At 35.8% G+C, this 27,182-nt stretch overlaps 1 protein-coding gene across 1 annotated transcript; it reads right to left on the bottom strand.

The window, feature by feature from the left end:
- Positions 1 to 30: 30 nt before the first annotated feature.
- LOC108374625 (aldose 1-epimerase-like) lies at positions 31 to 27,182 on the bottom strand (the record flags this gene model as incomplete). Its single annotated transcript, XM_017630606.1, has 6 exons — positions 26,813 to 27,182; positions 19,711 to 19,804; positions 14,998 to 15,368; positions 14,084 to 14,331; positions 12,465 to 12,567; positions 31 to 159 (listed from the first exon to the last, which is right to left on the bottom strand). Coding segments are annotated over exons 1-6 (1,059 nt in total), but the record flags the coding sequence as incomplete, so codon positions are not given.

Genomic DNA, 27,182 nt, shown 5'->3' with positions numbered 1-27,182 from the left:
TTAGTAGTAGTTGGTACGTTTGTGTAATACTTTGCGTCCATTTTTTTTTGTAGTAGCTATTGAACTCACGTGATTCGGTGCGTCGGGATAAACTTGTGTCTCGAGACAAAAGGCGCCATGTTTGCAGTAGCGTGCATTGCTTCTGCCGATAAGGGGTTTCTGTGAAAAGAGAATTAAACGTAATATATTACATGAATAAGTAATGGAAAATATGCGCAAGTACTATAATTCATAAATGCTTATTAATGATGTGCATAAGCTGCATGAAAGTAAAGATTTGTGTAAAAGTACTCTAGACTTGATTTGATTTACCACATTGGGGCATCAGTAATTTATGTATATACATACATTTCACATGCATAACAAATAGTATGTTTTTAACACTAATAAAATTACAAAAATTCACACCACATAATACGTTCTAGAATTTAAATAGAATTAAACTTAAATGCTGAAAGTGAGATGATTGTATTTAAATGAAAACTTAAAAAATATATACTAAACAAAATCAAAATAACATCTCGTACTCATTTACCCATTGTTGTGAATGTTACGCATACGTCCCGTAGCACCTTATACAGCCAGCTGATATGTTTACTCCCACGCCTTAACTTAAAAGTCATATTATTTATTACGTTTACTTTAAAATATAGAAAATTTTTTACACTTTAAAGCTTTGCAATCGATCCTAAGCTTCGTAATGTCATTTTTTCAAGCAATGCGATAGTGAAGTACCAAAAAAAAGCATAAATTTTACATTATAAATAAGAAAAAAAATACATTTGCATTTTTACAGATGTAAAAAACCATCTACTCCCATTTATTTTGCCCTTGACTGCATTCAATTAAAATATCTATTTTCTGTGTAAATTAAATANCAGATGTAAAAAACCATCTACTCCCATTTATTTTGCCCTTGACTGCATTCAATTAAAATATCTATTTTCTGTGTAAATTAAATACAATTTCTATGTTGAATGTTGCAAAAGAGAGCGACATTAAATGGTTGGTAAACCAAAAAAAAAAAAAAACACACACACACACAACAATCAAAAAACTGAGTTTCATATCGCATTGTAGAATTTTTGAAATGCAAATTTAATACTTTCCGCCTGCAGTTATGGTTTAATACGAAAATAATTATTATAAAGCTATTTATGTTTGCATGTGTATACATATGTACTAGTGAATTTGTGTGCATGAACAAAAAATATTTATAGAATTTGAAGATAAAACACACACACACTGATATGCAGCAACACGTGCGATAAAGCAAACGTTTTGCAATGCATTTAAAATGCAATATCATGAACACATTCAAATGCACATTCATTTATGTATATGTTCTTGAGCATTAGAGTGTACCAGGAAAATTTTTTTCGGCAAAGTCAATATGCATACACGCTTTTGATTTCGCTTTGGCACAAGTAATGTGAAAACTTCGAACTTTTTTTATTACGAACTTGCTCTGAGATATTTAGTTTTTCAATCATATCGAATGGCGGCCGCTGTGGTATAGTGACTAGCACTGCACGCTACCACTCATCAGGGCCTGGGCTCAAGCCAAACAGTGGTTCGAATCGCAAATCCATCTGGACGAAAGTTAGAATTTTATTTGTTTTTATATTACTTCATGATACTTGCATAATATTCCTGACAGAATACGTATTTTATCAAATTTCTAAAAGCAAATAATATATGGAACCAAAAGTAATGGTACGCCAATGCCGTCTATTTGAGTACTCTATTTTAACGTAAAATATTGCTTATACCACTAACAGATATCTACGTAATGGCCAATTGACTTTATAAACCAAAAGCTACACTTATTTCTCAATAGAATTATAGCTCTTGAAAAAAAAAATAAAATTTTTCGCTAATCAACTCAAAATATTGCCTTAACCGTTTTTTATATACAACATCACTTTCTCCTTGTAGTGAACCGCAATATTTCGAAGTCGGTTTTCAGGAAAAGTTAAATAACTCAGTCACTACAGGTACTTTCTCTTTTTCTCTCTGTTGTTTTACTCGACAAGATCTACAGCTTCATTCCTTCCCGATGTTTGGCTTCTCGATGTTTGGCCTTATCTACCATCAGTTAATGGAAATTTCACCCTGATACAAGGCTTAGCATGGTTAGGTAAAAACATCAAAGCTTTCTCACATTTCTAACCTACGAACTAATGGACTATGTACATCGTACAACTACTGGGGCGGACATTGTACTGACAACGGTGTTTATGGACAGACCTCTATCACTTTTCGAACTCTTAACCCGTGGAAGTGTTTGTCGGAGTTCAACCAGCGCCCATCGCAGACGAAGCAGTTCAGATACCTGAAGATACCCGCGCAACTAACTTCTTCTTATACAGACTCGACCTTGACATACCCAATAAAAAAATTTCTTCCTTATGTTTTGAGACACCTTAGTGAGCATGTACTGCATATATAAATATGTTAAAGTAATACTCATACGACCTGATGCACAATCAATACAAATTGAAATTGCAGTTTCTAATGTATTTTCATTGCTTTGACTATAGAAAAAGTAAGAAGAATAAAAAAAATCACCAAAACAAAAGGCACATTGGCAATGCGTATTTATGCATATGTAGTATACCCTGTGGTTCAACGCACTTGTGCCGAACTGGTTGTATGTTAGCAACGGGCGAGTTTAGAACCGCGATGTCCTACGAAGTGTCAATTGGCCCCCGCTGCATCCCTTTGTCGATAGTTCCGAACCAGTTCGAAATACGTCACCTTAGATATAGATTTATATTAAGACCATTTTTTTTGTTTATTCTGTGAGACTTATCACATTTTCTGTGACTATTTTTGATTTGGCGATTTTGCGTATAACTAAACAGAAACACTTAGAAGTCAAAAGGTAGTTCGATCTTTCTAATTGTTCTTGCTTCTTGCACCAAAATAAAATTATAAGAAGAAATGGAAAATTGAAGTGAAATAGTTTTTTAAAAGTACCACATTTCACTGCATTCGAACAGGGAGGGATTTAGTTACTTTCGGACTGGTTCGATTTGGGCTCAAAGATCTAGTACGGAGCTTGAAATTTTGTTCACTAGTTCGGGGTTTCCCTGCAGGTGTATTTATGTATGTAGATATATCCGTATGCATGTACCAATGTAAGCATTCATATACGAACATATGTAGGATATCGTTTTAAGTTGCACGTTGGTGTAACGCATACGACACGTAGGCAGCGTGCCTCAAACGGTGTGTCAAACAAAAAATGCGAACACATGGAATTTTACGAGTCCACATATGTGGCTACTATTTGTATTCATACAACCATTTTAATGTATGTGAGTCGATGATGGTGTATTCTACTATTATATGCGTATCACTTGACTCGCATGCTGTGCTTTCTCTGCACAAACATACCCTGCAGGAAATGTATCTAACTATAAGCTAACTTGAAGTTGATTGCGAAGGAACTAAAGGTCACTATTTTCTACACATTTTCTTTGAGGAAAGTTTGCCAAGGGTAGTTACCACTGCATTAGAAGTCAACTAACTTGTAACCAACTACTTTTGGACATAAAATATCTAAAAGAAAAACAATTTTTTTATTTATTACCTTTGACTGTTTTTTTCTGCAGGGCAAGTACGTATAAGCACACAAGTAGCTGTGTGTGTGCGTTACTTCGCACACAAGACACATGTTTTCCTAATGAATAGCCCTGCAGCAGCAACAGTAACTGCAGCTGTACGAACACAATAGCGATGGGCCAGCGAAAAACAATGCTTTGGGTCACACAAAAAAAAGAAGCAAAATGCAGCAAGGCAAGCAAAAACAAAAATAAAAATCGGTTCAAAAGCAAACACTTGACTCGCTTGCTAGTGTAGTCAGCATTTCATTGCTGTTTTTTCTGCATTCTTTTTTTTTTCTTAAAATTGCAGCAAAGACGAACTGCAATTGCTGGTTTTCGCAATTCAATGTTTCTTGAAGCTGTGCTTTTACTATTTTGTTTTTATTATCATTGTATACATTTGACTGGCTTTATGACAACAACAAAAAAAAGCTGAGAGCTCGAAACAGACAGAAGAAGGGGTAGAGAAGGAGAGAGTGCGCTTCAACTTTTTTGCTCTGCAGCATAAGCACGTGCCAGTCATAATAATGTCCACTTTTCAGCTAACAAAACTATTTCGTTGCTTGAGTGCATAAAAGCGTCCTGTTGCACGCACGCTCGAGTGCTTAAATACAAACCGCACAAACGCACGCACACATATACATACAATTAAGCGACAAATATTGTGCAACGGAAGCGGAAATAGCACACAATCATAAAATACTCTGTTCGCCTGCAAGAATTTACTCATATGTGTTTAAGTGTGTGATGGTGGTATGTGCTGCTGCTATCGATAGCTTTTGTTTTTGTAATAAAGCACAGCATGCTAAGAAGAAAAGCTCTAATATTTTTTTTGCACTCATTTGCCCATTTTGCAGCCACTTAATTAAATTATTTAGTAAAACAATGCGTTCTAATTGAATTTTAAAGATATTTTGGTTGTACAAACACTCACACTGCCAACGAAAAGCATTTTCCTTCTTGCACATACATGCAGCAACCGAGTGCATGGCGACCCGAAGCTCTGTTTGGTTATCAAGCACGTGCACACTCGTTGGTAATGCGATTAGTGGGCGTGAAGTGTGAAGTGAGTAAGGATTAGGTGTGAAGTGTTTCATAAGAGATTTGCTTGTTTGAGGAAATTGAGCGTTTATATGTATTACTATATGCTGACATATACACAGATGTAAATAATTTATCTCCGAAGTTCAACAGGTCCAAAAAAAGTACAGCAGAAAGTTCCCACATATTTATGTGCGAAACAAAATAACGACAAATAGTACTTGAAAGTGGACTTACTTTTTTGAGAAACCGAAAGAAAGTAAACCATATACCAGCCACTCGACACATCGCTAGCAATTAGAGTGTACTAAAAAGAAAATACAATGTCCTGAGCATTCTGAAATCAGTTTGCTTTAATAGGAAATTGGTTTCGAGTAATCAGATTAGCTAAAAGTTATTTTTACGGACGGCTCGAAAATGGATTGTGGCGTAGGGGGGCGGGGGCGAATTTTTAACAACTGACTTCCAAATAACAGAGGTCTTTGCTATCAAAAAGGCGTGCTGAACAATTTTAGGTTCAAAGCTTGCCGGGACCAGCCTTTCTATTTTCTCGGATAGCCAGTGAGCGATCAATTCACTTGGCTCTGCAAGCATCACATACAGCTCAATAAAATAATGCAGAGAGTACGGGGTTTTAGCTGATGGGCATTTCGTTTCACTGATCTGGGTCACAGCAGAATTGACGGCAATGAAATGGCAGAAGAGCTAGCCCGGAACGGGCTATATCAAGAGCTGCATCTTTCAACACTGGAAAAAGGTAGCTTATAGTAGGCGGTAAGGCCTAAAATCCTATAGGTTCTGCAGGAGTCTGTGGCCCACTAATTCGCAAAACGCACTGCTTTTCTCATCAAATTCAACAGGAGGGTTTTATCTCGACTAACTGTCATTTACGCGGGGCACTGTGCCGTAGGAATATATGCTACAAGACTGGGGCTGGAACACAATATCTCTTGTCGTAGCTGGAATTCATCGGATGCAGAAGAAACTGTGGTGTATCTGTTCTGCAATTGCCCAGCACTATGTAGGACTAGAATCAGGCGTTTTAACAGACAAAGTGATATTAACACACTGAAACTACTTAAGTTCTTTAACTCCACATGCTGGATTTGACAGAAATAACTGACTTCTGCTGGTTCCTTTTCGTGTTTTCTTCTCCAACCTATAAGCTAAAAGTTTTGTGTATGCACTATTTAGGGTATGTAAAATTTTGTATGTGGTCAAATTTATTTTTATGATTTTATCGATTCAACGCTATGTTATTTAACAAAAAAAAAAGGTATATTTATAGGAAAAGAGATAAACATTGACGAACTTTTTATTTGTCTTTTAAGTAGAATGAATGTTGGAATTCTTCTAATACAGCTGCCCTGTTCTTGAACCCAAGACCACTGGACCTATTCGGCTACGATGGACGCCTTACCGACACTATTACTTGTCACATGGAATTTAAAATGAATTCAAGAAGACACCACACAAAATTACGAAGAAGTACTCTCGGTATTCTCTCAGCCACCCCAAGGCGAAAAAATGACGGGGAACGATGGTCATCTACCGTCTGGCCATATAAAATACTATTTTTCTCAGCATTTCCGGTTATTTCTAGATAGAATTGTCAACTTTCCAATTGTGAGAACGAAATATTACACTGAAGATCGCACAATGCCAAAATTGGAGAAATACACCCGCCGTGTGGGAAGCGTTAAAAAATCAAGTAAAAAGGCTAAGTTCGTGCGAAATCAAACCTTATATACCAAGTGAAGCCAAGTCCTTCTCCACCTGGTCTTTCCATTGCAGTGGGGGCCTCCCTGTTTCTCTGCTGCCACCAGCGGGTTTCGAGTTGAATATTTTCAGAGCTGGCGCATTTCTGTCCATTCGTACGATATGACATAGCCGCTGGATTTTAATTCGCTTCGTTGTAAAGCTCATACAGCTCACCGTTCTGTCGTAAGCGGTATTCGCCATCGCCAATGGGGTAAATCTTTCGCAGAATATTTCTTTCGAAAACTCCAAACGCCGCCTCATCAGGTGTATGCTTTTAGGTGCGAGTACCTGAAACGATGCAGCGATGAGCTGTATGAACGTTAACAATGCAGCGGATTAAGGCTACAACGGCTACGCTGGCTAGGCCAAGTCATACAATGGATGAAAATACTCCAAAAAGGAAGAAAGAGAACATAGAGGATTTGTCCCGTAGAGTCCTAGTCTGATTTTGGAAATTTCTTTGGCTCTAGTATTCAAGCGACTTGGATTTAAAGATGTTTTCCTCAACTTCATTTCTACTGCTAGAGTCAGTGCCCATCGGTATTTGGTGATTAATCCATGAAACCTCGAGTTTTACTTCAAAGATCGGTACATGAATTTCTGCAGTATGTGGATAAAGGCCATTATCTGTTTAACCAATTTTGAGCAATGAAGGGCAGTGCTTAGGCTTTGATATCCTCCTAAGACCCTACGGAATGGTGACGCGCACGTCTAACCACTACACCACAGCTGCCTCCTCCTCTGAATATTAGTAACTACGCGTTTAAGCTTTCATTTATTTAACTTTTTTTTTGATTACCTTTACTGCTAAACAACTGTTTTATGTTTATAAGTGTTGGCAATTCCTGACTTCATTAGGCATTTTTCGTTTTTTTTTTTGTACAAGCCTTCTCTCACTGCTCAGTCGTTATCCTTTTAATTTTAATTTTTTTTTGTTAAATTTCTGCTTTTACTGCCCTCAAAGCTTATTGTTTTAATGTTTATTTGCCAGCGGAAGCGTGAATTTTAGTTGTTGTTCTTTCCTCAATGCGCAAATCAAACAACACTTTACGAAAGTTTTCAACTTTCTGGCAGCACTCATCCCGCTATCGAAGTGGTCAGCAACGCTGGGAAACAAATGGAACGTGCACAAACGTACATACCCTGCAGTTAGCAAATGTTCCAAAGAAATTAACTTACTAGTTCAGAGATTGTATCTAACGGAACAACACATGGACTGGTTGCTTTGAAATGCGATGCAGGACACTGGATACTTAAAAAGTTACGATCTATGCTGGCAGACGAAGTGTAAAAAATTAGAATCTAACGAATGGTGCAAGCATCAACATGCACGGACAAGACAGCGCAACATCGGCATACGGGTCGCTCGGCTACAACAATCTCCAACGAACGATATTTTTGGTATAGTTTATTCCTGAACTATGTATTAATTGGAATGCTTATGGGGCAACTGTCCACCGCCAATGACACCTCCATTATAAAGTAGACAGTTGAAGCCGTTGCTCGGAACTAATGTTGTGAAATAAGGAACCCATCTTGAAATATTTTTGGACTAGAGAAATCTCCTGCAGGGTACATACTTATGTATGTAAATATTTATTCATAAACTACCCTGCAGAAAAAAATATCAATTGATAAAAATAACCCACTTTTAGTTAGCTGTTTTTTGCATAAAAAATTTATAAACTAAATTTGTTTTTGAAAATATGCCATCTCAAAAAAAGTTAAAAAAAAATTACAATGGTAACTCTAAGTATTGCGCAATATTTAAGTATGTATAGTATTATGGGGTGCACCCTAGAATAACTTGAGTTATGTTTTTTTTTTTACTCAACGAGTACATTACAAATTTACACATTTTTTAAATTTTATAGATTTTTTTTGAATATGCAGTACTTTTAGCTCATTAAATTTTAGTATGATATAGTACAAAAGCTACTGCAAAATTGCGTTGATTTTTAATATTTTTTATGCTGACGGCCTTTGGCACTTTTTCCTTATGGAAGAAAATGCGTAGAAATTAACGCCAGTTTTGCAGTAGCTTAAACCTTGTACTTTCTTACACTAAAATTTAATGTGCTACAAAGCTGCATACTCACAAAAATTCTTAAAAAACTTAAAAAAATTGTTAATTTGTAAGGTACTCATTTTCTATGTAAAAAAATTCATAACTCAAATTACACTGGTTTACAACAAAAATGTTCTGTGGATGCCACTATCCAATTCCTATGTAGAATTGCTCGGTGAATCCGAAAATCGAGTTATTTTTTTTCTATGGATACGTTTTCGAGATATTTGCAATTTACCGTTATTCAGCTTAAAGCAAAAATTGGTTCCTTTTAATCACGTATGTATATCTCACGAACCGATTTAAAAATCTTAATATAAAATACGGCAAATGAAAGCAAATGAAATTCTCCATAAACCGTATATAAATCACTTTCCGATAGGGCTTAAAGTTTCTGACAAATTAATTTGTCATTCCAGCTTTTTTTATTTTTTAATCAAAAAATTAAAAACAATCAAACTTTAACAGAAGAAAAATTAAAAAAATAACAGGTTCTGTGCCAAATTTTTGCATTTGTACTAAAGCCTGTTCTGTTCAAAAAAAAAAAAAAATCAAGTTACTCATGAGGAAAATCGGTGGATAAATAAGAAATACGGAGTGGTCAAATGAAAATACGCAAAGATTTTTTGTATGAAAAATGAGCAGGAGGAGGAACTACAACTTCAGGCTAACTTATAGTTACATATACGAAATTCCTGCAGGGTCACAAATGCGTGTTCACTTATTTTCATTTGCATACATATGCATATACATACGCGCGTACACTTACACATGCCGAACACAATAAAGTTGTTCCACACTGCAGCTCATTTTTGAATTTGAGCTTTGAAAAGTTGCTCAATTGCGGTTGCTGCCACATCGCTGGCTAATTGAATGCACCACTCAGGCGTGCGATGCATATATACATACATGTGTATGTAGTGGGCGCGTAAATGGGTGTGTGTGTGTGTGTGTGATGTTTGTTTGCTCATACAAATGAAAAGAACTACAAACAAACAAACAACAATGAAAAATTTTAGCAGTAAACAAGGAAATTGTGTAAAAGTGTACTTAAATAGTTGTTGTTGCCGACTGCGCATTTTGCCCGTATGGGCAGGTCATTTGCATGAATAGTTAGCGTTGCTGTATAATTTTGTTTTTTGTTCATAATAATAATAAAGTAACTTCATATTAGTTTTGTCAATTAAAATATTAATAAAATAGAATTTAATGCTTTGGATAGAAATACTTTTTTACGTACCTAGACGAAAAAGATGGAGCAAATTAGTTAATTATTTGTCAGTTCAACCAATTAAGCAAATTTTACGTAGAACAAAATTATGAAGGATCTTTGTAAGTTGATGGCTAAGAAATATTGATTTTCTAATGTTATATTTCTTAATAATGAAACCTGCTTTTAGTACAGATAAATCCTTCCGTCCGAGTTTTTTCTGAGTGATTGCCGAATTCCGTTGGCAAACTAGAACAACTTTTTATGCCCTCTTTCCATTTCTCTAAGACGGAGAGCCCCTACCATATTCTTGTTGACCACCACCCCCCTTGGCGTGCCACTACTGACCGCTTTGATGATCTATTCTGGAACTTAAAAGACTATTTCTTCAGTTCGTTCTGACAAAATATTTTTTTATTCTCACTTGTTTTCAACATACATATGTATGTAGATTGCTTAAAAAAATCACTGATTATAAAAAAATATTTCACACAAACAGGGTTGAAATTTTGAAATTCCTGCCCGTATTTGGTGTGTAAGTCAAATATGAGTGGCATTGTGCTACTATGATAGCTCGGCCGAGTAATCATAGTCAACTTATGTACAGTAGTCGAAAAAATTATAGCCGCACCAAATTTTTTAAATATTATTTTTGTTGTTATTTAATTTTGGTTAGTTTCTTTACCAACATCCGTATATATACAAGTTTAAAGGCAGTGTCACACGATGTGAAATTCGCCGAAATTTGGTGCAAATCGTATCCCAATTTTCTGAATACCCAAATATTTTTCTTTATCCTAATCACGAAATATAATTTGTTGAAATTTTTCAATACAAGATTGCTACCAAGCTTCTAACTAAAAAAAAAATTGTTTTTACCAATAGCCAAATATAAAAAATGCACATAACTGTACAAATGTACCCGATCGAGTGACACTGCCTTAAAAATTTATGCAATTAAAAAAAAAATTCAACGAATTTTCGTAAAAATTTCGGCTTTTAAATAAAATTCTGAGTATGCAGTTTTGTAGCCCATTGAATTCTAGTAGAATAAAGTACAATTTTCAAATGGCTAAAAATTACGGTTGATTTTTTAGAATTTTTAAAAAACCTCGAAATTCGTACGAAAGTTTGTAGAATTTTTTTAATTTTGCACAAAGTTGGTAACTTGGATTTACACGAGTTTTGTTAAAGAAAAAAATTACAAAATTAAATAACAACAAAAATAATACCTTAAAACTTGGTTCGGCTATAATATTTTGACCACTGTATGTATATTTTTATATATATTTAATTGCACATTGTACATAAAGGTAAGGTCAGAACACCTACACTAAATCTTAAAGTAGAAAGCGAGATACACCCGAAAGATCCCTTATCAAATCTTCGTTTTCGCCTGTCAGACCACTGCACTTTAGCGTAACGAATCTTTTCTTAACCTGCCTTCGGAAAATATCTTCTTTGGTGGCCAAGCAGTTCCCAGGTCTTTGGAAAACTTCGCTTAAAGTGGCAAAAGAATACAGGTAAGGGCGTCAAAAGTTATCCACTGTATCTCTATCTAATATCTCTGTCTAACGTCAACTCCTCTTACCATGAAGGCAAATATTAACTTATATCACACTTCTTAATTCAGTCACAGCAGCCCTGACGAAAGAAACTGAAAGCATGGATCGCTACTTTACTTAAGTATTTTCTTCTTTGACTGGTTGACTGGAATTGGTTCTATTTCAAGTTGAGCGGGTGAGAACAAGACACACCCTTCATTTGGCCTAGGTGTGCCTCCTTATTTGCTGAAGTTTTTAACTAAAAACAATAAACGTAGTTAGTTTACTTTTGCCAAAAGCCATGCGCAGCGGAAACTCCTCATAGGCAATCCATTTTTCCAAGCGATCAACTGACCAGTTTTCAATGTTTTGTTGCTGTATCCTTTAATTAAATCAATTTACTCGTGTTGCCCTATGCTTTCGCCTATTTTCAAAAAGTTTTGCACTCAAAAGTTCTCTTCTCTGTTCATCCACTCAGCATCACAGGAATTCAGCAGCAAAATCGTTTGCTGCGTTTTTGACTCAACCGTTGCCCTCCTCTAAATAACAACTTACATATGTATACTGAATCGGCTTTTTATTTATTCCTGATCCAACTTTTTCTATTGCTACAGAAAAAATGTATGAGGCGGATAATTGCTTGTTGCGCTTGATTGGAAGATTTGGTTTGTATCGCTGAAAATATTGCAGTTTATAGCAATATGAACATATTTGTATGTAAAGAGCATAAGCGCGAAATAATGATCGTATGAAATCTAAAAAAAAAAATTTTTAATACTCCATTCGCTACGCTTCCACCTGTAAATCCCTATTGATTGCGCATCGTGCAAGAACATTTCAGAAGCATTAAACTTCAATGTAGATGTAAAACAACATAGTGCGGCATGTATCCTGTAAGTGGCGTAGTTTAGTCTAGTGGATTTTTTTTTTTTAATAGTTTGAATGCTTCAAATTCTTATTAAAAAAATGGTTATTTCGAACTTGAAACGCAAATTGGTTCGTTTCAACGATTTCCGATATCAAATATTTTCCCTCAGGCTCTCGCTTCAAGTATCTAAGAGCGAAAGGGGTTTTTAATATTTACATAGCCATTTGAAGTGTCCAAAAAATTTAAGACAAATGTTTTGCTGCTGGATTTGATGTATGTATATACATATGTAATATATATGTCTTTTGTCGTAAATATTGCGTTTTTGTTTTGCAGCACAGTGTAATCTTCGTTCACTTACCTCGCCTTTTTCTTCATCCGGCAAATAGTTAGAGGTGTAGAATTGTACGCCTGGTTGATTGCTGGATACTTCCATCCAACGACCAGTCTGCGGGTGAATGACTCTGAAAGGAAATATAAATGTATGTAACGGGTCATTTTTTTGAGGTTAGGATTTTCATGCATTAGTATTTGACAGATCACGTGGGATTTCAGACATGGTGTCAAAGAGAAAGATGCTCAGTATGCTTTGACATTTCATCATGAATAGACTTACTAACGAGCAACGCTTGCAAATCATTGAATTTTATTACCAAAATCAGTGTTCGGTTCGAAATGTGTTTCGCAAACCCAATTGCTGCGAACGGCGACGAATCGACATTTCACGGTCTTCAGCAACACTCTCAGAAACAGACGCAATATTCTCTTCTGTACGCACTGTACGCATTCGTGTGGTTGGTTTAATGTCCAATAAAGTAAACTGAGTGCGAAACTTGGTCACAATCGCATTAATTGTTTGCTCACTTGGTCGATTATGTAGACCATAAATCGGACGTAAAGCGAACCGAACACTGATTTTGGTAATAAAATTCAATGATTTGCAAGCGTTGCTCGTTAGTAAGTCTATTCATGATGAAATGTCAAAGCATACTGAGCATCTTTCTCTTTGACACCATGTCTGAAATCCCACGTGATCTGTCAAATACTAATGCATGAAAATCCTAACCTCAAAAAAATCACCCGTTAGTTTATTGAAAAAGTAGAATTTTATCGCAACAAATGGTTAATTAATAAATAGTAACATATAGTGCCTGTAGCAATAATCCTATTAATATTATATCGATGGCTGAGTGGAAGATCAACTAATCTCGGCAACCAGTTCGAAGACGCCCTATCTCAGAAAATTTTTCAAAAACGCCCTATTTCAGAAAACTTTTCAAAAACGCCCCACTTCAGAATTTGATTGAAAAACGCCCTATCTCAAAGCTCAGTTCAAAAACGCCCTATCTCAAATTAAAATTTTATGAAAATGTGCTTAGATAGCCCGTTGTTGAATCGACAGCTGAGATAAGGCGTTTTTGGAGCGAATTCTGAAACAGGGTGTTTTTGAACTGGCTGCCGAGATAGGTCGATCTTCAACTCAGCCATCGATTCGTAAATGTGAAGCACCTTATGACAAACACAAACCATTTATATCGAAATTTTGTAAAGCTTTAAGTTTACTCCCGATTTTTTTTTTAAGAACTTTGAAATTTCAAGGATATGATTACTTCAAAAAATGATTGCAAACAAATGGAAGGGAAAATTCTGTAGATTAAAAAAAGAAGGACGAATAGGTATTGAAAATTCCCTTCTAACTAACAAACTTAGGAGGACGAAATTCGAGAAGGTGTTCGTGAATATATTATTCCTTAACATATTTTTTTTGCAAAATATACATATATTGGAAGTTTTCAAGGATATTTAAAAATCAAGTTTTAAAAGGAAATTTTCAATTCTTATTCCCCGTTGTACACCAAAAAAAATAACCGTTTCTATATTACAACAAAATTTTTAAACTGTCTTAATGTTAACTTAGATGACTGAACACTTTTGAGAGGTATGTAATTCAGAAATTTAGAAACGTCTTCACTTACTTACCTAGCTACTGGCGTTACACCATTCGCATCCAAATCTATTCGTGACACACAAAAGTTATCATCGAAACCCAACTTGTCCGGCTGTAGTGCTTGTATACGTTTACCTAGGTTTTCCATACTGCGAAAATCATAAGGTGTACAAACTACGGGCTTAAAACTTCCTGTTGGTATTGACTCCTCATCCGTTTCGGTTATGTCTTCTGCGAAAATTGCGACATTGTGCTCATAGAGACCCTTCTTGCCAGAGTTCTGTGTGTGTTTTTGACATGATGCATAGTATTGAAATGAGATAAATAATGAAAACAAAAAAGAGGGAATTATATATGGACATTGCAAACTTATTTTAATTTTAAGTTTTATAGAGTAAAAATAAATTTTTGGTACATCTTAAGCAGCTTTTACATGAGGCAATTTTACTGCTTTCTAGAAAATTTAAACACAATTTACACAGGCGATTTGATTAATTGATAAATAAACATAAATCAGAAGGTTCTGTAATTCATTTCCGAGTGAATCTGGCTGGCGGGATAGCTCGATTTTCCACTCCATAAAATTTGCTTTCACGACCGCGTTTGAAATATGTTTTCTTTCTACAATAGCGATGCAATTTTCTATCAATGATGTAAATACATTGAGACCAACAAAAATATGGCTCGATATCTTTCGACGTCACATTAAAATGCATTAAATACATACATACGCTCAACAAAGAAATTCGCGACTCATGCCACTAGTCATTTAAATTATTGTTGACACCTTTATGCTAGAGGTACTCGGCCACTGTATGAACTTTCAATCTTTTACTCTTTGAACAAAGCTTCACACAACCAACACCTCTGCATATAAGAAAAATTTGAGTTTTCCCCACTTTCCCCCGCATTGCTATGCAACCACATTCCATTATGGTATACTCACATGTCCGGCCAAATTAAAATACGAATGATTTGTCATATTGACCACAGTTGTCATTGTTGTTTTTGCAGTCATATGGATGCGCAGCGCATTGTCTTCGGTGAGTGTGTAACGCACGGTGGCGTATACTTCACCTGGATAGCCCTCGTGACCGTCTAGAGAACGATGAGCGAAAGTAACACCATCCACATGAATTTCTTTCAGATCCCAGGGTACCTTACCGAAACCGATTTTACCACCATGCAAATGATTGTTGCCACGATTTTTCGTAACTTGAACTGGCTTATCATAAATAAAGAAACTGCCGTTGGCAATACGATTGCAAACACGTCCAATAGTGGCGCCAAAGTAAGGATTTTGCGGTTGTTCATATTCTAAGCAAATGAAAAGGAAGAAAATAAACAAAAATATGTATGTGTACATAAAAAAAATTAAAAAAAAAACCATACATGCCAGAATCGAGAAATTAAAAAAACTAAAATAAATCTTAAACCATACCACATATGGTGCGTTCCATACCAAAATGAAGGGGACTCACATTAAATATCTCGAGAATGGGGCGAAGAAAAAATTAGAAAAAAGAATAACACATGAAAATTCTCTATAAAAAGAAATATTTTCAAAATTTTTTTACGTACAAATTTTTTCATAAAAAATTAGTTTTTGAAAACATGCCATCTCAAAAAAAAAATTAAAAAAAAAATCATAATAATGCGTAATACCGCAATATTTAAGTATAATTTTATGAAAGCACTTTACAATAATTTGAGTTATGAACTTTTTTACGCCGAAGTTGAGTAAAATGAGTGCATTACAAATATACAAATTTCTTACACCGTTTAAAACTGTTTTCAAAGAAAATTAAAAAAAAAATTAACGCCAGTTTTGTAATGGCTTAAAACTTACGCTTTATTATACTAAAATTTAATGTGCTACTAAACTGCATACTCAAAAGAATTCTAAAAAAAATTAAAAAAAATTTTAAGTTTGTGACGCACTCTTTTTACTCAAATTCGGGTTAAAAAAAACATAACTCAAATTATTGCAGAGTGCACCCCATAATACTATACTTAAATATTGCGCAATACTGAGAGCTACCATTGTGATTTTTTTTTTTAATTTTTTTGAGATGGCATATTTTCAAAAACTATTTTTTTTTATGAAAAAATTTGTATGTAAAAAATTTTGAAGAAAAAATTTTTTTAAAATATTTCTTTTTATAAAGAATTTTAATGTGTGTATGTGTGATTTTTTTCAAATTTTTTCCTCACCCGGTTCTCGAGATATTTGGAAAGCTACTAATATTATGTTTATCCATAAACCTTAAAAATTTGAAACAAATCAAACACATGAAGTGTGAACCCGTCCATTTTGGTATGGAACGCCCCAGATACATAAGTAAAGGTGATAAATCAAGGCAAAGGTATTAAAAAAAATAACAAAATAAAAAAGCAAACTGTGTAGATTAAAACAACGTAAAATTCTCACCAGGAGTAAAAACCAGCGCAGGATGTGCATGTGCATCGTTTGACATAAAAATATGCCAAAAGCAAATGAAACTGTAAAAGCGGTAGAGGTTTATAAAAATATGTAGTTTTCCTTTATTTTTTAGAGTAAATGCTCGTGTCTCCTAAGCGCGTACTCAGCACGGATTTACTGCAGTTGCTATGGCATGCAACAGACCAACCGGAAGTGGTCATTGCATACCAAGTGCCACTATTATCATCCGCCATCCGACATCCGCTGTCACCTCGGACGCTACTGTCAACGCCATGCGCCGCGACGCGCCACTTGATGTCAGCGTTAGTGGCAGTTGAAACAGCCACTTGCTCCTAGCTAGCTAGTTGCCGGTTTGGGCAGCTAACAACTACGCACATATGAATGCATACATACATACATATTAGTATGTGTTGTCGTCAGCGGCATACGAGCTTATGAAGTAACCGAAAATGCAGTATTCGCTGGCTTATGGCTGGAACCAGTCCTATGCAGACTGCGCCATATCCGGTGCATGACCTCTCAACTCTCTGTACTCAGCCACCAGCCGCAGACGAGTCGCATTTTTGTTGAGGTCAGTCGGGGTGCATCGTTGTTGGTGCGCTTTGCTTTTGTTCTAGAGCCTGCGTTAGTATGTTTTATGGTTGCTGTTGTCATTGTTGTTTGCTCAATGGTTTTTTCCGGGCAAGAATTGCAATTTTTGCTTTTGTCTTCCGCTTCGCTGCCGCAACGCGTCAGTTCCGCTTAAGTGGGAAATTTGTTACCCTCGAAGTGTTACAAGTGGTAACACCAAATTGGCCCTCAGCAGCAAGTAAGTATGTACGTAAGCAAGTGGGCAGCAGCAGCAGCAGTAGAATCTAGCAGCAAGCAAAAACTAGCGTAGCACATATGGGAAAAATGTGCGAAAAAATGCTTCGAAAGACTGGATGGACAAACAGCTGCACACACACAGTTACGAGCACATACTTACACACACGTGGTGGTGGTGGCTGACCAATCCAGCTGGCCGGGTGCTCGTGTGTATCCGGCATTTCCGACTGCTTACTCCATCTACTCTTCTTTCTATTTTTTCCACTTGCCACTGGTTGGCTTAGCGCTGTCACTGTTTAAGTTGTTTGTGTCGCTCTTCGCTTGTCTTAGCAGTGTCAGTAAAATATTTGCCACGTTGTTAAAGGGAAATGGGTTCACGTGTGTACGTGGTGCGGTATAAAGTATGTTTGTGGCAGTTATGTGCACATATGCATGTACACTTACTAATACTGCCATCTATTTTTTATTCGCTTTGGTTTTTAGATTTTGCAAGCTGACATAGGTTTCAAGAATACTTTAAAACGTTTTTTATTGGTCTGTCAAAAATGGGGATACCCAAAAAAGAGGAGGAAAAATATAATTAAGTGTTGATTTTTCTATCCGTTAAGGAAAATGGAATTCAAATAAACATAAATATGTATTTTAAGTGCTAACCACAATGATTTTAGTTATCAGTCAATTACATATATTAAATCTGTTTAAGACAAAATTTAAGTTTAATTTCCCATTCAGAGTTTTAAATCTACATACATCGATAGTTATTTATAATTTTATATGGATAATCATCAAACATCCTCACTCTCCAGATCCTCCGGGGAGTCGTTGATGGCTACAGTCCAAAGACGGTTTGAGAAGACTCTACTTTGGACTAAAGTTCTTTTTTTTTACGTTAGATGATAGCTCCAGCTTAACTAAGGACTTGATGATTGCTCCTGAAAGGCATTATTGAACGTTTTCTCGATGTCCAGTAAGGCTTTGTTTATAAGGGCTCAGATTTAAGATCGTGTGAGGGGCGATATTGACCGACTTACGCTGTCCTGTTCCTAGTATGCTTATCGATGAGTCTGTACAGGATTTTAAAAAAACCAAGCGAGACTGATTGCTCTGAATTCCAAGGAAGAGTTGTAATACTTTCCGGCCTTCGGTAAAAGCGTCTTTCTGACTCTCCACGGGTTGGGGATGTACCCTCGCACAATGTTACTAGCGCAGATGGCAGCCAATCAGCGAAAAAATACCTCCCGAAGAAGCTATTAGAAAACGGATGTTTTTCCTGAGGCTAAGTTTCATGGGAGATACGTATGCATCGAGGAGAAGTTAAAGCAACTCCTCGCTACTAACGAGTATCCCAAGAGTGCAGAGCTCTTTGTAATTCGCAGAATGCTCACCAGGAATTCTTTAGCCTGCCTTGTTTCGGTTTTATATGTAAACTGCTTGTCCTGTTTCTTAAAGTTCCCAAGCCGTGGGTAGTTTGTTGATAACAACTGCCCAAGAAAATTTTGAGAAAGGGCTATTCAGAGTTGAGAGGAACCACTTTTTTTCGCAAAGAAACTTTTTAGAATACTTTCACATGCGTATTTATGTATCTACATTAGAACATACCAGAAAATAAAGTTCGCTTTACAGCCCAGATATTTATTTGCAAGTCAATTTCGAAGAAAATATTTGTTTTGGCAAAATATTGTATTTGATGTCGCCTTTTTATATTACATTTGTCATCATATCTTCGGAAATTACAGTTGCATCTTAGAGTATAATGAAGGTTCATGGGTCGAGAAGAAATTTTATTTGTTCCAAAGTTCGTTTGATTGTGTGCTTGATAAATAAATACATAAAATTGATCACAGGTCCCAGGTACAGGTAATGCTAACCCACTAGATCTCAGTCTATTAAAGCTCGCAAAAAATTATTAAACTTTTGTTAAAGAGGTATTTCCCCTGGAAGGCGATTTCGATTTTTGTTTTCGGCTTAACGTTAAATTTTGTAAAATCCAATCAGTCTTTGGATAGACACTTGCATACTTATAAAAATATATACATTAGCTTGGTCTTTACAAAACAAAAGCATCAACGAAATTTTCAAAATTAAAAAAAAAAAATATGTATTTGAAAATTTTTTTTTATCTCAAAAATTCGACAATATATTGACATTAACCAGCACAGCGATGTATGAATTTATACGAATGAGTTTCAGTAACGTCAAAGTTTTAAGATTTTAAGTTAAAATTTTGTAGAATTTTTGCTACCAAGAAAATTTTCTAAAATTCTAAATTTTTTCAAACGCCTAAATATTTGTGTAAATTTTGAAATTCTTAGGGATGTTTTTATTTTGTACGAAGAACCAAATCCAGGATTGCTCCATTCAAAATACATACATATCCGCATAAGTATTTGCGTTCATGCACTTACATACCTTCTAACAAGTCGAAACCAAGAACAACGTCATCCAATTTGCCACTGGCATCAGCGACTCTGAGCGAGTAGATAGTTGCACCATACGACAGGATCTTTATTATTTATAAATTCAAGACATGTTTTTTATGTTTTTTTTTTTGTATTATCCATTTAGTTGCAACCGGTGTCACCGCAATCAACGTTGGTGGTCAGATAAGAAAAAGATTGATTCCGTGAGAGAATGTCAATAATAAATATGTAACCCATAAAAGCCAAGTAGGTACAGCAGTTGGCATAATAGAAATGTTGCAAGGCCGAGTGCGATTTCCAGGATGACGATATGAAAATATAGATAAAGAGCAATAAAATCAGTAGAAGAAGCAAATATTATTAACTGTTAGTTATTATGGGGAAAAAATGTAAATTGCGCAAAAAAAAAATATAATAATAGTGTCAATGCAGATTTTTAAGAAAAAAATCATTCGGATGCTCTTGAAGAGCTTCAGACTGGCTAACGAAATGCACTTTTGAAGTATCTTTAAGGTATATGAATTTTTAGCAAAATGAACATCACTCAAACTTTTCACAGAAAACCTCTTATTTTTCAGATTTTCTACGTCTCCTCATTCTCTGCTGCCCTCTTCATTTGCTACACGGATGCCTTAACACACACAATCTGCGCATACATTGCAGATAAATGTTGAGTATTTTTGGTCGAGGCTTTTCAACGGGAGCTGACCATCTCAAGTGCTCACCAACCCCGTTTTGGCCCCGTTTTGGCACCCGTGGCCCGTTTTGGATTGCTTTTTTTCATTGCGCATTAGGGTGGTCCAAAATAAGTAGGGCCGGAATTTTAATGCTCTCACCACCTAGGATTGCTCTATGTCGAAAAAACAAACTCCTATTTTCTATTTTTAAATTTAAAAATATTTGGTATAGAATTCTTAAATATCAATGCTTTTCAATCGGAAAACTCTGGTTCTCTTCAGGAGACTTCGAGCAACACTACTTAATTATTTATTTAACCATTTTTTAATACTAAAGATGTTTTATTTTTCCCCCCATTGCATTTTCTGGCATTTTCTTGGGGATTTGGCGGACCTATAAATATAGTTACTATGAAAAAATGGTTGAATAAATAATTGGGTATTATTATTGGGAGTCTCCTAAAGAGAACAGAGTCTTCCGATCGAAAAATATTGATTTTCATGAGTTCTATACCATTTCCACGAAAAGTTGTTTTTTCCCCCATATAAAATACATGAAAAACTTTGAGCGCTTTGCGCAAAATCTAAATATTTCTTTATTTAAAAAAAAAACGGGGTATATTTCTTTCGGTATATAATGCTCCTAGAGGGTGGGAGCGTAAAAATTCCGAATTTACTTTTTCACGTGCATTTTTGGACCACCTTATTGCGCACACATTGCATTGATATGTTGTGTTTTTCCAAGTATTCGTTTTCCAACGTGAAGCCTGAAACCGCCGTGCATAAATAATATCGGGAATAAAAAAAAATACATACATATGTATATAGTGCATGCACACCTACTTCCAAGGATAATGTTTGCATTTTCAGCGGTTCCCTTGGGACTATTTAATTGTGGCGTATGTATGTACATTCTTTGTTATTTACACAGTGCGAAATGAGCGGTGAGTTAGAACATTCAATCTGAAATTCAGATTTAATCTACTGAATATACACAGAAACATTTCGAGACCAAAAAAAAGAACCTAATTCATGCTTCGACTGCCGTGGATGTAAGAATCAATATTTATTTCTTTCCCCGTATTAAAAAAAAAAGGTATCAATTTAATTGAAACTGAAAATTTTTTTGAGTGTTATTATATCCTTGAAGTTGACTATACATATAGGTTGAACACCTTGCCGCGATGCGAGGTCTTAAGTACGACATAAAGATAAACATAATATATATCGCCAACCCTAGCTGTTCGAAAACCAGGAGGCAACGGAGGAGCTAACCTTTTGAAAAAAAGCTTCGGGTTGGACAAGGTGTAAGACGGCCATGCGGTCTCGAACGGAGCGCTCCGGCTACCGGACGACCTGCGGTTCTATCTATCCCCTTTCTCCGATACCCCTAGCGACCGAAATTATGAGTGATCATTGCAGAAAAAGAATAACCAGAAGTTTCGAGCAGGGTAGTGGTCAGACCGCCATTGATAGGGGGTTTCAGCGACGAGTGACGCAGGTAGCAGTGGGAGAGCGGAGGTCTGGACAGACCGGTCGTAAATCGTTTAATGGCTGCAACTGAGGAGACGACTCCGTCTAGAGCAACCAAATTCCGAAAAATCCAAATCCCGTTAAGGGCGGGGCACCTACTTTAACGCTAAGCCGAGAGTCTGCTACAAATAAACCCGACAGCTGTGTGGTAGAATCTGAACAAAAATGTGGTGGACTCACCATCCCTTTGTCGAATTTAAAGTCATCTTTGGCAGCACTCTTTCTTTTTTGCCTATACGCCGCGTTTTATAAACTCCTTGAGCCCAGGAAACTAATACGCCTGTACAAATTGGTTCGGAGCACCACCACCTACTCCACCAGAGTTAGTAAGGACTTCATCGAGCAGTTCGATACCAAGTTTTCAGGAAAAGTTACTCCCTATCATGCGACTTCCTTAATCTCTTTCATAAGAAGTTGATAAGATCTACGGAACTAATCGCTCAGGTATAATTTTCTATGACAGCGGACAATCACAAACTGGCTTATGCCCAGAATATTATGAGTCTCATCAACCGCACCCTTTGCCCTTTGCATAGCATTTTTTGACTGTGTAAATAAGTTTCGTGTCACGTATTGTACCCAGAATATCTGCTACCATACTCTATATCATCCACCAATACTTTTCGTTCCTTTACTTAATTTGGGCTGCAACTCCTTGACCATGTTTTCCCAACAAGTCATTATCAAAAGCCACTGAACTTGGCTTACACACAGGATGCGATAATTGAGCGTGCAATCCCTTGTTGTTGATATATTTTTTAATATTGATTTCACTGTTATTTTTGGCCTCATCTTATCTACCCTTCGTCCATTTCAATGCTACGCGTCACGCAAAGTTAAAGCGGGCGTATTGCCTCATTCGATTAACCTAACTAATAGTGTCAATATCATTTTCGGGTTCTAATCTCGCCTCATAAACACCGAAAAAAACACACACACACGTGTACAATTCGCAACCCTAAACAACAGCCAATTCACAATCGCATTTAACTTTGTCACTTCTTGGAAAACTCTTTTTATACATCTCCCTTAACACGCCTCAATTGTCAGCGTTGATATTAAAAGTTCATTGAACCCTGATACATTAATGGTATTGCTGTTGCTAGCAGCCATTGTCTCGACCATGTGGTTAGAATGGTTTCCTTGGCATTTTATTTTTATGGCCAGCATATGCAGTGACCTTGAAGAGGAGAAGAGTGCGCAAGAGTTGGGATAGGGAAAGGGTTTTTAATGGCTTCTTCTTCATCTCTTTAGTTTCTTGTTTAGCCATTGAAAGCTATGTATAATAAAGTTGCCTTAGTATGGGAATCCTGAAAATGGCCTATGCGTAGTGCGGAAATGGTATTCTGTGTTTATGTCTCTTACAACTACTTCGGCAAAAGGCAGTTAAAGGCGGTCGGTCGTCAGTTTTATGATACTACCAAATTTGCTTACATGTTCCTTTTATTCAATCGAGAAATAAATGGCTTGTATGCAGTGCATTATACATAAGCATGTGCATTAGGGTGGTCCTTAAAAATATTAACATTTAAATTTTGTATAGGGCACCCGTTTATTTTGTTCCACGTTTACAATTTTGATTTTTGAATGAAAATTTCAAAAGTAAAAAAAAGGTATTAGCGGTCGTTACCAGAGATTAAAAAAGGTCAAATTTTTTTAAACCGCAAAATTTCGACAAAGTAGGGTCTTTGACCAGCCCGAATTCTTAAATACTCTAAGTTATATTTAGCTGAGTAAAGTAAATTTTTTCGAACTTTCGCATTTGGAAAAAAATCAAGTTTGGTTTTAATTTGAAAATCTTCGTAAATGTCTATATTTCGTACGTAGAAAAAAGGTGTAGATGCAGATATTTTAAGAACCACCCTAATTTTGTGTATTTTTTAATTTTTTTGGGTTGGTTTTTAAGCTAAGTATGATTGACAGCTTGGGTTGGATTTGGACCGTTGTGTTGGATAAAAGTACAACAGCTGTTGATTTGCAAAGCGATTGAAATGTGGGATTGTTTAAATACTATATTTTGCACTTACATATATAACATACTATTAAATAAGCAGTCTCAGACAGTAAGTGCCGTTTCATTTTCGAGAAATCAAATCTATTATAGTAAAAGACCTTAACATATTTCAATTCGTATTCCCTTCTCTTTTGTAGGGACAATTTAAATTTTTTTAAATCTGATTTAGGCACTCCGCACATTAAGCTCCTAATCATAGTAGTGTAATCGTTTCGGCATACTAAAGTATAAAGCTTTTATGCCGAACCCATGTATTTCAATGAAGCTCTGTAGATTACGATTCAAAATCATGTTTGCGCCTAATCATAAAAGCTTCATGAATCGAAGCGCCCAACATTGTAAGGCGCTTGCAGTTTTGAAATCGTCATTTGTTTACTTTTTTGTGTTGGAAAGAAAATTTATTTGTCAATTCAATAGAAAATAATTGGAAATGATTGATTTCGTGCTAAAATTCGTGCAAATTGCTTTAAACCACAAGCGTTTATGCAATATTTCGGAGCGGAATAATTTGCGGAAGTGCGTGTTGCGAAAGAACGACCAAAAAATTTGTTATGTGTAGAAAGTGTTTATTAGCTGGTGACTTATGCAGGGCGTGCAAGTGTGCAGAAGTCGAGTCGTCATGCATTCGTTTCGGTATGATGAAACGATTACTCTACTTTGATTAGGCGCGTAATGTGCCGAGTGCCTTAATCACTGTGCCACGCTGCAATCAGGGATAACGCGAGTTATGTGGAATCTAGAAAGGGAGCTGAAGAGGGAAAGGAGACGTATTTTCCGTAATACTTAAAAAGTGAGAGGCCTAAATGCGTGACTGCGACGAACCTGAAATGCTGGCTGAATGACAGCACTAAAACCAGCGAAGGTGATAAACCAGAGACCCCAGTCGAACATAACGGAGTACCACCGCCCGACTCTGACAGGGTACTGGTAGCAATTTCGCTGCTGAAAAGCTGCTGGAGTTGACGATTTGCGAGATGTGCTATTCAAGAATGCCACGAATCTTGAAAAATACTCGCGAGAGAAGAAACGAAAGTCACCCTCTCTTTTTCGATTTTAAAGCCGTGAAAGCTGTGGAACTAATAAAGCTTTGTAAAATTACTTTGCGCAACACCAAATTGTCAAAATTGGAAAGGTCATTCTGATTCGTTTTGTGCTGAATAAGATTTCATATAAGGCGACTCTGTATCGTTAAATTGATATCAGGAAAAATTAGTTTTGCTAATAAGATTGAATAATAATAATATTGTTTTTTTAAATATAAGGGAAATAAGTAGTTTCTTAGGAAACGATCTTTAGGGATTTTTTTTTAATTTGTTAAAAAAAATATTATTTAAGAAAATTATAAAATAACAAAAGTTATGCAAAAAAACTAATTTGTTTACAAAAAAATATTTCTTAAAAAAATAAAGAAATAGTTTTCGAAAAAATAATTTTATAGGAAAAATTTATAAAATTATCGAAAATTAGAAAAAAAATAGTTTTTAGCTAAAATTATTGTTAATTTTTAGAAAACAATTATTTTTTAAATTACAAATTTTTGTGTTTAGCTCGCGATGAATAACGTTTTTCAATGCTCAACTCAGTGCAATGTAGAATTAAAATATGGGTATCATACAAAAGAGCAAATTGTGTTGAATTAAAAATTTTAAATTTTTTGGCGCATAAGGACGAGTAGGTACAGAAAAATTCCTTTTAAAATATTTTCCTTGACTATCATTAAATGTACTTTAAAATGATTTCATTTTGAGGACTTATATACGCACCACCACATCCTCGAAATTCGTCCTTTTAATTTTATTAGCTTAAAAAATAAAAGTTATTAAAAGGACATTTTCAGTACCTTCTATAGTGCATTGCAGTGAAATTATAAAAAAAAATTAATAATTTGAAAGTCGTGATAAAATATGTAATCCTGTTGTCAAAGTGAAAAACTAAAACAGCAGAACAAAATCGTTCCGGAAAAATTATCAGCAACAGCATATATTCGTCTAATTCGACTGATTCGGGGGACTAAGAAATTAGTTAGAAAAGAGCATGTGACTAACGCTAATTTTGATGTAATTTTTTAAAAAAATGGGCAGTGGAGATAAAAAATTGCAACCCCTTAAACGCGAAGGAGTTTCAAAATAAACATGAGCGATTTAAAAAAAAACAATTTTAATTGTCGTCCTATGAGCGCCTTTACAGTGCTTTTTTTTTTATTGATTCTTCTGCATGAAATATCAGCGTGGTGAGATGTTATGCATTCTCGAAATTCGACGGTGACTCAAACGTCACTGTAAGCTTATAAGGGCACAGAAGAACATTTGAAAAAAAGTTTTCACGACTCCAAGCTGATATTGCTGACCCGCCTGCATACTGCGAATGTCCAGGTTCTAGGCAACTATTTTATCTACTTGATAATATCGTAAATATATGAGACTTCATTGCTGAAACTGTAAGCAATGAGATGGGAATTAAATCAGCTCCAATTTTACACTTATTCGATAAGTTGCGGCTAATTAATGCCCAATATCAGCTTTGAGGACTAGTTCGGGTGGAGTCTATTGGCCTCTACTCGTACTAGCCGCACAGTTTTTTTTGCTAATGTTTCCACATTTGCCAATTATCGCCATGCGTAAATAACTAGGAAACAAAAAAGTTTCTCTGTGTGTACTTATGTACATATGTCCCAATTTGGTGTAGTCAACCAAAGCTGACAAGGTCAAGGTCAAATCAAATACGGTATCTGCCACATTCTGCCGTTTGTGCACTTATCGTATCTACGAAGTAATTTTCCAAGCAAAATTGTAGAATCAACAAGTGGTACGATAGCAAAATTGAAACAAAACACTTGAACAATTCGACAACAGCCACTAAATACTCACCTGCACATACATTTGGGTCTGATCATTGACCAGAGTGAAGCGATATATGTGAGCCACCTCTTTTGTTATTGGATCAGTGGTACTGCCAATAATATCCTGAGATACGTGAATCATTTTCGATTATAGAAAGAAAACTTGTTTGCACTTAAAGTCGATATATTTTTAGCACTAAAGAAAATTGCAAAAATAATTAAGCGAATCTAAAAAATTTAGCCGGTTAACGGTTTATCCAAGTTACAGCGCAGCGACGCGAATGAGTGAGTGCACACAAGAAATATTGCATCCAATCTGCTATTTGCTTGCAGTGACAGCTGTGTACGCGGGACCACGACTCTCGCAAATGAAACCTCAGTGTGAAGATTGCGAGCGG

The sequence above is a fragment of the Rhagoletis zephyria genome, unplaced genomic scaffold (assembly GCF_001687245.7).
Source record: "Rhagoletis zephyria isolate East Lansing unplaced genomic scaffold, Rhagoletis_zephyria_1.1 Rzeph_scaffold_07927, whole genome shotgun sequence".
Lineage (NCBI taxonomy): Eukaryota > Metazoa > Arthropoda > Insecta > Diptera > Tephritidae > Rhagoletis > Rhagoletis zephyria.
The sequence above is the reverse complement of the archived record's forward strand: the minus strand, read 5'-3'. Positions and strand labels throughout refer to the sequence as shown.